Source organism: Pomacea canaliculata, linkage group LG6 (genome assembly GCF_003073045.1).
Source record: "Pomacea canaliculata isolate SZHN2017 linkage group LG6, ASM307304v1, whole genome shotgun sequence".
Lineage (NCBI taxonomy): Eukaryota > Metazoa > Mollusca > Gastropoda > Architaenioglossa > Ampullariidae > Pomacea > Pomacea canaliculata.
In genome coordinates, this window is record NC_037595.1 from 262,376 (window position 1) to 276,693 (window position 14,318).

A 14,318-nucleotide genomic window follows, 5' to 3' on the forward strand; every position below is an offset into this window, starting at 1 on the left:
ACAGCTGTAGTTTCTCTCAGAGCTGTAGTTTCTCTCTTTCTCACTCAGAGCTATAGCTTAGACTTTTTAACCAACTACTCTGTACACGTAACATGACATACACAGTTGACGTGTCTGCAGGTCTTCAAAATGACACAGTTGTTCTCAAACACTCTCTAATAAGAAATCATGTTCCCACTGCAATAAACCTTATCATCTAAAGATAGCATTATGTTTAACTTTGGCAAAAAGTGCTGCAGTAAATTTTCATATTTTCCTAAATTGTATTTTTATTATAAATAGGGTTTTAAACAAAGGTCAATGTTAATTTCTGTCACAACTATTACCATAGGCTTTTTACTAGAGTTTTCATGGAATCATGTGGTCAGTACACATACCATTCCACAGCAACAATAATCAGCATGAAATTATGTATGTGAGATCTACATGTCTAGCTAATTGTTGTCATGTCTGTGTTTCAGTGTAGTTGTGTCAAATGCAGTGGATGTGTAGAAAATATAACATCTTAACTAATCCATTTCAGGAACGTGTTTTGTATCTAATTGATCCAACACTACATAGACTCCTATACCTGAATGAGAACACGCTGCTCTTCCACTGTGAAGGGCTCCATGGGACTGTTGACTGCCAGAAGTTGCAGTGTGGCCTCAGTGGATGAAAACCATTCTTTCAATTGTGTCAGTTGCATCTTGAACTCCATGAGCTGTGCTGACTCTGTTTTGCGTTTCTTGGCTACAGAAAGTAGTGAAGATGACTGTCTCTCTGTGCTCTCCTCTCCAGTATCTCCCTCATAAAGCTCAGAGATTCGGCCAAGTTCCACACCAGAACTGGCAATCTGCCAGAACAGATCCCAAACTAGTCAACATAAAGTGAAATTCCTTCTATTATCATATGTACTTAAGCAAGTGGTGAATGAAACAAAAAAAAAAAAACACTATGATTTGACTTGAGCTTTCAAAAAATATCTAAACAGTCTGTTTCTTACATTTTGTAATGTTTTTATATGCAAAGAGTGTTTTATATATCTGAATATTGAGCTCTTGTCTCATTTTTGTTGTTTTCTGTCCAGTTCTGTTTTTATTGTATATTATATATATACACACCTGTATTACGTATTATATAAATACCTGTTATTGAACTGCCATTCCTGTGCTGTAAACTAAGGTATGATATATGCACTATGTTACGTATTATATTGTAGTGGGAATGCTAGTTTCGGTCAGCGGTACTACTGACAGTGCCTGAGGACTAGACGACGCACCCGACTACGAGAGCTAGGATTTTCATAGAGTGGAAAATTCTCCTTGGGAACTTCCGTCCTCTTCCCTGGAACTACAAAGAGGAACGGACTGATTTGGCGCTAAGATAGGGTGTTAGCGAGAGGTGTCGGTCAGTCCGGTTACAATATATACACCTGTGCTATGTATTACATGTACACCCATGATACTAGGTAACTAGGTTACCTTGTTATGTATACACTGTTATTATATACACACCTCTGCTTACATATATATATATACAGACACCTATGCTACGTATTATACAGTATGTACACCTGTGCTATGTATAACATAGGTTACCTTGTTGCTTTGGTATTCCATTTGCTGCACAAGCTGCTCCCAGCGTTCTTGAAGATTTTCAAGGAGTGTTGCTATACTGGCCACAGCAACTGGGCTTTCCACGTAGCGTACAATCTGCTGGCCACATTCATTGAGGGCATCAAACCTCCTTACTTGTTCCCCCATGTCATTTTCTATAGCCTGCAAAGAAAAGAGTTCCCTTATTTACTTATGTCATTTGGACCCTGAAAAGAGCACTGTGTAGCCTAACCTTAACCCAAACAATCAAACTACCACCTAAATGCACATCCACCACACAAAAGATACCACTGTAAACTGTGTTCTGTGCAGCTTCTAACCACCAAACATACCGCTGTAAACTGTACACTGTTTTTAACAGCTTCTAACCCTTTTTACACCAGGCTGCAAACAATGACATTGTAAGAGGCCTTAATTGGAGATGGACTTGCAGGAGGAGGTTTGATCCCACTCATCATTCAAAATTTTTTATTTCCTGCTCTTTTTACAGGCTTTGTTTTCTGATTCAACCATGTTTTCTGCAAAATCCAAGATTCCAAAGTCCAAACTCCCAAGATTCATTATTTCCTTCACCTTTTGGGCAAACATCAGATTCTTCCCATCATAATGAGCCGTGATATAGCCATAGTTGCTAGCACGGCATAAAACACAAACAAAACCAATCCCATCATAATGAGCTTTGTGCTGTTCTGTGGTGCATGCCAGTAGAAGGCCTCTTGGGACATCACACCACAATGCGATCAACTCCATGTAATGTTTTAGAGAGGGGTTTTCAAGTTTTTGTGTGTGGAGTGTGAATGCAAGAGGCCATGCTTACACTAACCACCAGTCAAGCGACGTAAGCTGGTCCTCTCTGGTCAAGTGACCTGGCACTACACCTGTCGAAGACTGTCCTTCAACGCACCTTGGAGGGAGGTCAAGGCTGCGGTGGCTAACGAAAGAACTGGCTTACAAATATCAAAGACTGGACTGGTCATCCTGTACAGCACCTGCCACAATAACCAAGAGTGGCGGGCCCTATCAGCTGCTGTGTCTATCCATGTGATCCCCCAACCACAGATGCCGGTCACATGGCGACTGACTATTAACTAAACAATAGATAAGATAAGGAAGATAGTTGATCGTCATACAACAGCATCCTGTGGCAAGAGATTCAGAATCTCTGCCAACACCTGTAACAATCTTCAACTCTACAAGTGATAGACTTACCGATTATTCTACACTATTTTGAAGTCGGCATAAGACTTTGCTCTAGTTAATTATTTTGCTATATATTGCATCTTGTCATGATGTCTAGTATGCAAACTTAAGATTTTATGGTCTGAAAACTCTAAAAAAAAATTTTTTTTTTTGTGCATGACATGATGCAGTATGATGCAGGTCACATGTCTGATGGTTCAGTCCGTTTTGTACAGCACTGTGATGACTTGAGCAAGGTGCTATTTAAAACTGAATAAGGCATCACAGGCCACATCCCCTCATGCATAGAAGGTTGTAAAAGATAGCTCGGTGATGCTGGACATGCTTTTATTACAAAAATTCTTTGCATTCCCAGACTCTTTGGCATATAACAGCAAGGGTCTTTGTTGTTTATTCCCCACCCTGTATGAGAAGATAAACAGGGATGTTGTCAATGCCAGGCAACTTCCCTCCCTTCAGACTGCATACAACTTTGTCAACCATTTCCTGTAAGATTGGTTAAGTCTGCAGACTCGCTGGTTGAAGTCTGGTTGCTTTGGAAGATTTTGGTGTCTGTCCTTAACTAGAAGCTGCGCAGGTTGTTGCAATATTCCCTTCATTAGTGTAGTACAGCAGCAATTTCTGTGAGGAGATGGCCATTGGTGGCTAAGACTGAAGTCTTCTGTTGACCAATCTTTGACAGTCTTCAGTAGTTAAAAGGTAATGAATAAGAAGGATTTATATAGCGCCTTTCCAACAATTTTTGCTCAGAGTACTTTAATTAAATCATATATAGACTAGATCATAAACAACCACACAGCTATATTCACATATAACAGACATGCTGACTCCTACTACAGATGCTATTCAAACACAAAATAAATACAGACACATGTCATGCACGCACAGGGTCAGGCAGGGTCTCAGTGAGGTCGTTCTGAAAAGATGTTTCTTAAGTTTAGACTTAAAGGTGGCAAGAGAATCCGAGTGACAAAAACTGATGAGTAATCTCTTCCAAGTTGATGGGGCTTGGTAAGAGAAAGACCTCTGTCCACAGTCTTTGTTTTAGTGGGACTTGCAGAAGCTTGGTGCCAGAAAATGAGCAAAGAGGTCGATTGGGTGTACAGATGGGAGTGAGTTCAGAGCGGTACCGAGTACCAGTGCTAGAAACAGGAAAGTAAGTCACAGTGGAAAATTTGTAGGCTATACTGTCTGCAATTGGCAGCCAGTGAAGATAGCGAATGATAGGTGAGATATGTTCATATCTAGGTCTTTTAGCTTATTATGACAAGGTTATAGTATGGCAAGAAATGTTGTGGACTGTATATAAACACAGTAGAAGTAAAAGAACTTACAGTGTCAAAAGAAATGCTGCTGGTGCTGGACACAGTAAATGAACAAATAAGAAGTAAAAGAAATACGAAGATGAGAGCAATAAAGGGTTTAAACCAATTATCTCAAAAAGGACACCAGTAAAAATGAAGATCAATTATCTCAAATTAAGGAAACATACAGATGAACATAACTCATCAGAAAATAAAGACATGAATACTAATTATCTCAAAATAAGGACACAAATACAGGTGCACACCAATTATCTAAACATGACACCAATATGAAGGTATGCAAAATATGCAATGGTAAAGACCAATCATCTCAAAATAAGAACACTAATACAGATGAAAACCAAATGTCTCAAAATAAGGACATGAATACATAGGAACACCAATTATCTGAAAAATAAGTACATGAATACAAATGCACATCAGCTATCTCAGACAAACAACTATCTCAGAATAAGGACACAAATACAAAAAAACATAATAATCCATGACTACAACAAAGAATCAAAGACCATCCGATTGGCAGAAGCTAAATGCTAGTTAAATTCAACCTGTTCTCACCTTAAGATGCTTCACCTGCATGATGACCTGATCTGTGTCCATCAGGTCAGCATGGCCCATCTGCTCTAGAACCAATTCTTTGGCAGTAAGCCAGTCCTGAAACTTATTCTGCTCATCAGAAAATTGTTGCCAGCGTAACAAAACCTCCTGTAGCACCACCCATTGTTCTTCAGTCCACCGGCAAACAGCTGCCCATCGAGAACCTAGCTTTTCCAGTTGCTTCTCCATTGCTAGACATGCAGCTGTCAGCAAACACATATGTATAAATGAATATACATCAATATATATATAGATGTGTACATATAAACACATTAATATACACTTGCACATACATATGCATACACGTTTGTACACATCAACATATACATATATATAAATACACAACTTTCCCTCTAAACACACATACAAACACACAAGCACATTGTGATTATGTATTATAAAATAGAAAGAACAGCAAACTGGCATGGACAAGGAATGTATGGTGCAAATGGCTCATTAATGGCTACAAGTGCAATCACGTTCTAACAAATCTAGGCATTAAGGACACACTTGTACTGAACAGCTTCTCAACACCAGGCAAAATGGACATTCAACAAAAACATTTTTGTAACATTTCTTTGCAATAAAATATCTTTTTTAAATCAAGCCTTTCAGTTGACTCTCCCTTAAACTTTGGTGATGATTTAGTAAGTACTTGCACAGAAAACAGAAATTTGTAAGATTTCAACTCCTTCTGGGAACAGGATAACCTGTATTTGACACACTTTGCTCAATAAGTTGACTAAAATAAATAAGTCTTCCTCTCTAAGTATTTATTTGTGTTCAATCATCTGATTGTTTCTATTAATCATCATATTAATGTGTCAAAATAAAATTATTTTGCAAATCAGCAAATAAATACTTTAAATTTAAGGAAGAAATGTTGCCATTTCCAAAAAAATGCCAGAGAAAGAGCTTAAAGTATAACTGTTATTATGGCAACAGATCAATATTTACAAGACTAATAATAATAATATGTTGATTTGCATAGCGCTTTTCCCCACCATTAAAGGCAACATCCCATTTGCAGCAAGAGTTGTACCTGTAGCTCACGACTGAAAATTTGGTGTAAGTGATGAATTTACTTTTTTCATTTGTCAGCTGGGAAAACTCATTATATTAGTATTAAATTATCCCAGTCTTGCCTAGATTCCAAGACCTTTCCAGAACTTGTAGGCATTTTGCCAAAATTTTCTTACTTTTAAACCACCTCCAAAACTATTTCATATTTTTTCATGACTTTTCTTAATTGAATGAACTCTGTGCACCTGAACTACCAGAGTATCTCAAATGAATGACCCATACACTAAAAACGCACCTCTTCCATAAGCATTACTCCTTACAACCTTTTCCACAATGCCAGTCCTTTGTCACACCCTTCCTTTTGCAATATCATGTTACTCTCAGCTCTTGCTCTTGTTATTTGGTTCCTCTTTGTGTTTTCTGTTTTTGATTTCATTCTTTGTTTAGTCCGGTTGTTTATTCTTGTATAGCTCATATGTTATTTGTTTATGCTCCTGTCCCTCGTGTGCTGTCCATGTTTCACTCTTGTTCTTAAGCGTTAAGAGCATGCTCCTTAGCTGTGTGAGAAAGCGCTTTGCATTTTGCATTTATTAATATTATACCTCTACTACAGATGTAACCCTAGGGAGTGCATGACACCTGTGCCTCTGCTATAAATGTAACTTTTTACATGACTTGTACCTCTACTATCAGCACTGGAATCGTCTACTACCACAACCATGTTCTGAAGACTATCCACTCGCTTCTGTTGTTCTTCTAGTGACTGCTGGATCATCTGCAACACATTGCCATCTCTAAACCATACACAAACTGAATGCCTCTGCAAAACATCATTTCTAAACCATGCATACTGCAATGCATTGTCACTTTTAAACAATATATAGATGCAACACATAGCTAGCTTTCACTATTCACCAGGTGACCACGTTTGCAACATGTTGCCTTTAAACCATACATCAGATGAATATATGTGTGTGTGTGCGCACCTGTGTGTTAGACATTATGTGCATGTTCATTTATGTAGGTGCATTTGATGCCTACCCTAAAAACATGTGTGTTCAAGTGACGCTTTGAGTTGAAAAAGGCCCTACAAAAATGTATTATTATATTTATTATTAACACACTGCCATATCTGATATCTGACATAAAATACTTTGAGAACCACTGCTCTAAGGCCTCAGTTAAGAAGCTTGACATTTTAATATTTTTGTGAGCTAGCCCACAGTGTGTGCAGGTTACGTGATTAGTTTCTTGTTTGTCTCTTTGTATTTATTTTTTTTTTTTTTTTTGAGAGGGGAATGGTGTGCATTTGTATATGTCATATATATTTATTCCTCTCTCCTTTTTCTCTTCAATATATCTTTGCATTAATAAATTTGTTGTTTGTACTATTCACTTCATCTCTGTTTTTGTTTACGCTCATCAGTGCTTTAATAGGAACATCCTGTCCTGCCTCTAGCAAAGTGAGTAGCAGCACGATTGTTGCCACTGTGTGAGTGGTTGCGATCGTGCGTCCGGCAACAGCTGGGGGTGATAGCGACAACTATTATAGTAGGATAACATGGGTAACAACGAATGTGACTATCACAAACTACTATGGAGATATAAAAGATGACACAAGGACTTATCACGTCTGGAGTACATTCAGATAGCACCTCAGAATGAATACCATACAATATCTTGGTTGAGGTAACTTCTACACCTAGTGTGCCCTTTTTTTAGATTACACAACTGTAACTTTCTGCTTCATCTTCCACTAACAACTGTAATTCTCTTGTCAACATTCTGCAGTTAACAGCAACTGTGATGTCTTGTCAACATACTGTGGCATGTTGCAGTAGTAATGCCCGTTAGCATACTCTGGCATTTACAATATACAGTGGAACCTCGGTTAGCGAACGCCTTGGATAGTGAATATTTCGGATAACGAACAAAAATTTCGTTAAAAGTTTGTCTCGGATAGCGAACAAAATTTCGGATAATGAACAGCCACGTGAACCCCACGTGACCAAACAGTATGTCATCATTCGTGCTCGAGACACAGATACGATCGGTCGTTCCTTATCTATGCGCATCCTTCTTATTTAGTGATTTTTGTGCTTTATTTTAATAAGATAATCCTCAATAATGGCTCCAAAGAAGATTAAGAGCAATTAATAGTAGTGAGGTAATGACAAGGAAGCGGCCAACAAATGAATTGAAAAAGGAATTGATTTCAAAGTATGAAGGTGGCATGAGTCTGTCGGATATGTGATGTCGAATTACCGAAGAGTTTTACAAAAAAGTCAGAAGGAACAGACACTGGACAAATTTTTTCCTTTAACCTCAAAGCTACAGAAAAGGGAAGTCACCCCCGATTTTATAATGTCCCGTGTGCTCATGGAGGGGGAATCAAAGCAGTAATTCCACCCCTTCCTCCCCACACCTGCTTCCACCCACGCCGTCAAAACGGCAAGTTTTCTGATGTTTAAATGCTTTCGTTAATGTTTTTATGTTTATTTAACTCCATTTATATTGCATTCTAACTGTTCTCATTAAAACCTACCTATATAGCCTGTAACTTTCAAATATTAGCGAGTCAACAGGGGCTGGGAACCAATTAAATCGATTTCCTTTATTTCTTATGGAAAAAATTGTTTCGGATAACGAACATTTTGGATAACGAACAGCTTTCCAGAACGGATCAAGTTCGTTAACCGAGGTTCCGCTGTACAAGGATCTTTGAACATAACTGTCATCTACTTGTAAATGCAGACTTTTGTAACATGGCTATGCATGAATAACATTGTGATTTCAATAGTGTGCATGTAACACAGGCATATGGACCATTAGTATGTATGTCAAGGACTTCTGTATTACATCAAAGTACAACTTACGCAATACAGCACATGTGGTGTCTGACCAGGTACCTGAGCAGTTGCAGTTACATTATAAGAATACTTTCCTAAAAGTTAATGGCTTCTGAATACCTTATGTTCTTCTACTTGTGTCTTAATGGCTTCTAGATCAGTGCCAACAGCCTCCTGATGCTCAATGCGAGATTCCATGTCTGCAAGCCACTTATCCAGCTCCTCTAACTGCTGCTGCTGCAACTCCATCAAAGTCTGCTGCAACCTTAAACATGCAGGTATCACTGTATTAGGGTGAAAGCAATTCAAATCATGACTAACATTTTTAAGACTTTTACAACATTAGGACCATCCTGGCAGCATAGTGACACGTTTTACAACCACTTGGGATTCATCATACCGATATCCTGGTCAAAATAACAGAAATTATTTTAATTTACACAAAATTCAGTGGTATCATACCCATAATAGTATCATGCCCACTCTGGGAAGTGTGACAAAATCATAGTCAAGTATATTATACAACATCTCAGTCAAGTATGTCACACACCATCACAGTTAAGTAGATTATACATCAGTCACTTGTGCAACATCACAATATCACATGGCATCGCTGCCAAGAACGCCTGTCTATGAATAATAAAAGCACAAGAAAAATATTATTGTCTTGGCCTTAGCAAAGCCAACCTGGATGGGTGGGTTTGTATTCTGCCAGCAATTCTCGCTCTTTTGCTACTCTGTCAGTTGCATCATTGTCAGAGATATTGAGAGGGGATCCCCTGTAAGACTCTTGAAAAAGACTATTGCAGAGTGCTCAGTACTGATACAAGGACAGTTGGACAAAGTATTATAAAAGACAAGGATTTTGTTGTGGATCTCACACTTGGATCTGACAATATGAAGATCTTTTTTTTCCAGTTACTCTAGAAAGCTAAGACACAAAACCAGTCAAGGAAGTCTTGATAAAGTCTCCCATTATCACAGGAAACTTCTTTGACTGGTTTTGTGCCTTTGCTTTAGAGAGTAACTGGAAAATAGGATCTTCTGATTCTATGTAGAGATAACACTCTTTTTTAAACGTAAAAAGACTGCATTTGTGCAAGTATTCCAAAGTTCTAGAAAACAAGAAATCCAGTGTTATAAACAATCTGCCACAGCAGGCATTAGTTTCTGTTATCTTGGCTTCCAGTCAGATGATGTGAGGGGCTACTGGCAGGTGTGCTTAGCTTAAACAACTCCAGCATTTATTAGTTAGCCAAAACATCTGCTGTTCCTAAAAATCTTTTCATCTGGACTTCTGCTATTCAAAGGTTTCTACAACTGGCAAAAGATGGAGTAAATGGCCAGCTCCTGAAAATCGATCTACTTTATGTTGTACAGACCACCTTCTCTTCCAAGTTAAATAATCAAAAAGTAATACAATACATATAAGCCTTTCTTGATGTTTTTCATCTATTCAAAAGTCAACAATGATCCTACAGAAACCTAAAGGCCAACCTGAGTGATATGCTACGATGTATTGTAACTATTACTGAAAACTGACAAAAACTTGCCAAGGTTTAATCTTGTTTAAATCTTTAAAAGCCATTTCACTAGTATTGTGTCACTTCTTGCAGAAGCCATGTTGGCATCTCATCCTACAAAATCTCAGCAACAAAAACTGCAGAAAAAAACAAATCCGGTTCTCTCAGGATAAAATGCTGCCGATTAGATGACTATTAGGACCCCTTCTGTATACTTTTCACTCAAAAATTAGATGGGCCAGAAGGAAAGTGACAAGCAGGTGGGTGAAAGATCATATAAATTTGCATGCACACGCACACTCTCTCACACATATACACAATTTGCAAAACAGTACAGACGATTCTCAACTAGTGAAGTCTGAGCTATAAACATCCATACTTATGAACAAGCTGCTACTAGATCTATTAATTTAGAAATACAATTTTTGACAAACAGTTTGTATATGTAGTAACAAGCATGAAAACTGGTTGGAACAATATTATTATTGTGTCTAAAGTGATTTAAGATATTTGAGTATTTCTAAAATGTTTTATGTGCACAGAAAGGTAAAATATACGACTAACTGATATTAAAGACAAACCATACATACAAAATCCACTTGAAGACTGTCTCTGAAAAGTAACTTGTCTGTAATTAGGGGTATGCAATAATTTGTTATTTGGAACCACTTCTTCTGCAAGATATGCATATAGATCTCTGCACTTCCTACTGCCCCCACCTTTTCCAGCAATAGCAGCAACAGCTGTAAAAGCAGTGTGTAACAGCATTCCTCTTTTATGCTAGCAATGACAGCAATAGTAGTAAAAATAGTGTGTAGCAGTATTCCTCTTATACAGTAGCAACAGCAGCAACAGCAATTGCTGGCTTTGAACACTGGATCTCAAGTAGACTTTGTATACCTGTGCCTAGAAGTCTGGTTCTGATATGTCTGCTCTTCAGTAATTGTATTAGTAACGTGTCACCTGGTAGCAAAGTAGTTCTTGAATGATGACAATGTATGAATCTTACCCTTCGATATCCTTTGCTTTCTTCACTGCATTCTTTAGGGTCTGAATGTTATATATATATATTGGTCTGTAGGTGCATGGGACTGGATGTAGAAGGCTTAGTTAACACCATTAGAAACAGCAAAGCAGAGCATAAATAAAAATAATAGGAAAACCACATGAGAGTGTGCAGACAGCTCTTTAGTTTTCAGGTTCGATTTCTTTTCAGGCATGTATCAACAAGATATGGGTAGTTGGAACTAAGCAAAATATATGCCATAGGTTAAGCATGCAAAGGTTGGAGTACCTAGTAATAGTGATTTCACTAGAGGGTGGGTGGGGAATGCTGATATTGGGAGAGAAGCAGAATAATAGGGGGAGAAACTCCTGATAGAGGTCCTTGTGAATAGCTGCTTCAGAGTGAAATGCATGCACCCCCAAGATGAGGTCTGAGCCCAGACCTTTTAAATCTTCAATGAGATAATGACATAGTGACAAGCAATTTTTTTTCTCTTGCCCTATTAAATGCTTCTGGAAGTGTAATATACAGTATTATACTTCAACTCACCGTGCCTGGCGATCCAGAGCTTTCACTCGTAAGTCTTCCCACCTGTTGTTCAGGAGACCCATTTGGACCCGGATCTCATGCTCCTCCTCTGGAGTTACCCGCCCTTCAATAATGAGTTCATTCCCGTCACGTAGAACAGCTCCAATGGCATCTTGGTGCTGTGTGAGCTCCAGCATAAACTCCTGTAACCATGGTAACAACCATTTAGACTACCAGATGTTCTGTAAGTAGACGTTAATGACTAAAAGTTGTCACTGTTTTCTACCACCCAGTCAGGTATGAATATGTTGAAATATGTAGATATCTTCACTGTCCCTGACACACAAGCAGCTACCATTAGGAGTGACAATTATCAGAGAACTAAGCTGTATAGAAAGATATATCACAACTATCAACATGAACACTGCAGAAAACTTCTCATTTTTTATCACTCGGCATCAAACAGCATCTGCAGAATGTCTCAGATGTAGCTCTTTTCTAATATTAAGGGAATACTTGGAAAATTGATCCATTCCATAACATGATTGTGTTCCTTAAATGAACACGTAAAAATTGTATCTATGAATTCAGAAAAATCCTGAATGTTCTTGTCACTGATGCAAGGGTTGTAATGATTTTACTGCTTTAGAAATCTGTTCACAATTCTAGCTGAAACATAAGGCCTTGATCTAGTCAGCTGTAGTTGGGAATTTACTGACTGTGCGCTCAAACATGTATTTAAATAATAAATATAACTGAATTATTAAGAAAGATTCTGAGTTAATCATTAGTTGGTTTGCATCAGACTTCTGATTAAAAGAATATAGAATAAGCAACAGAGCTGCATTATGTACAAAACTGTATAAATATGGCACCTACAACTCAACAAACTATATTAGTAAGAAGCAACACTTCACATTCACAGGTTTGACTATTTTAATGGTGCATATAACGATAAAGATTTACTCTGAACAGCCTGATGGGATTAAGCTGTTAATACTTACTTCATGCTGATTAAACTGATCCTTGACAGCTGACACATTATCAGCTATGGATGGCTGTTTCTCTACCACTTCTTCTGCTGCAAGAAGCCAGGTAAGAACAGCCTCAAGGGCATCCTGGTAAGACAAGAGTTCTGCTGACCCTGCACCTGCCATGCTGTGAGCAATCTCAGAGACATTCACTGACACCACAGACTGAAACAAGAATAAAATATTAGTTGAAAAGCAGCATTTAAACTATTATCATGATAAGAAAGTAAGTACATTTTCATGTCCCAGAAGCCTCAGATATGTTGTCATTATTGGTTACATGTCATGCTTCTAAGTCAACAGATCTACCCCTGATGTTACAAAGAGAGCTTTCTTGCTATATACGAAATATTATCAACTAAAGTAGAAGTTCTGACAACATTTTGCCTCAAGCAGTGAAATTATCTCCAGACATTTCTAGCCACTCCAATAAGCACCCAATCATGGAATTCCACATGTAAACTATCTCTATGCACTGGCATACAGTGAATTGATTTCAAGATACTACAGATAAATAAAATTATCTCAAGCCACCATCTCAAAACACCAATTCTAGTTGACAACCCTTCTCATTGTCAGCCAGTGAAGTTCCCTGATCAAAGGTGTAATGTGTTCATGTTTAGATTTATGAAAAACAAAATCACATCACTGTTCTGAGCTCGTTGCAAGCACACAATCTGGTCAACAGATAAGCTCTGCAGAACAGAGTTGCAATAGTCAAGTCCTGAAGTAACAAATGCAGAGAATGCTTGCAGTCTTTTGACATCTCTCTGTATCCGTCAGTTCATTTGACACTAGCATAAGGCAAACTCAGAGGGACAAGAAATCCTTTCATGTATTTCAGTAGCAAATTTAGTTGAAAATCTTTAAAGTATTGCATAACCATCTCTTTAGTTGTAAAAATTTCTGACAGTGTTTTGTTCAGGATATAATGTACCTAAGGTAGATATATTTGCTGCATGGTTGCTATGATTTGATCCACCCGTAAAGCATCCTCCCAAAACATCGACGGCCCACTTTTTGCAAGTTTATGAACAAAACATGAAAAAGGAGAGGCCAGCTTACACTTAAGAAGCTTGGCCTATCCTCCATTGACCAAATACTCCCCATTATGATCATTGCCCTACCCTTCTTTGCATTCATAACCATGTACTGTCTTTTTAGGGCTACACTTGTTCGATTCTACTGGCCTTGATGTTGTGTTGACCTGAGGTGACCTAATGTAGTGTAGCAGCTGTACCTACTGTTGTTGTGTATATATATCTTTATTCACCGTGTTCAGCAGGAATATAGATGTATGTACTCAGCTGTAAATTGCTAGCGCATGAGCACCTAAAAATCTTACCTGTAATTGTCCTTGCGGATTAATAAAGTTTCATTCGCATTGCCTAATTTATCCTTTTAATTTCTACAGGCATGGCTATTCCGACACTTGTCGCGCGTGAGCCTCTTGCTCCGTGAAACAAAGCTGTGCTGCTACGACCGTTTACAGCGATATGTTCTCGTGCAATTAGTGTAGACACACTAGAGGGCTAGAGAACACGCTGCCACACACACCTGCACCTGCACACCTGCGAGCCAACGGCCAGCGCGTGTGAAGAACGGTAACTCTCACTGCAGTCGCTGGGGCGACTCGAC

At 38.3% G+C, this 14,318-nt stretch overlaps 1 protein-coding gene across 15 annotated transcripts in view; it reads right to left on the minus strand.

The window, feature by feature from the left end:
• The window catches only part of LOC112567040 (dystrophin-like), a 172,543-nt gene that overhangs the window by 131,516 nt on the left and 26,709 nt on the right, over nt 1-14,318 (minus strand). For 14 of the 15 annotated variants that reach the window (XR_003099724.1, XM_025243511.1, XM_025243515.1 and 11 more), the window contains 7 exons: nt 12,654-12,845; nt 11,671-11,852; nt 8,713-8,857; nt 6,425-6,518; nt 4,682-4,923; nt 1,581-1,760; nt 572-835 (listed from right to left, as the gene is read on the minus strand). Coding sequence is in view for 14 of the 15 variants with exons in the window: in XM_025243511.1 (XP_025099296.1) it covers nt 572-835; nt 1,581-1,760; nt 4,682-4,923; nt 6,425-6,518; nt 8,713-8,857; nt 11,671-11,852; nt 12,654-12,845 (1,299 nt within the window). In the remaining variant the exon portion in view is untranslated. Of the gene's footprint in view, nt 1-571; nt 836-1,580; nt 1,761-4,681; nt 4,924-6,424; nt 6,519-8,712; nt 8,858-11,670; nt 11,853-12,653; nt 12,846-14,025; nt 14,227-14,318 lie in introns of those variants that run through there. The other variant, XM_025243517.1, reaches the window with a different exon arrangement.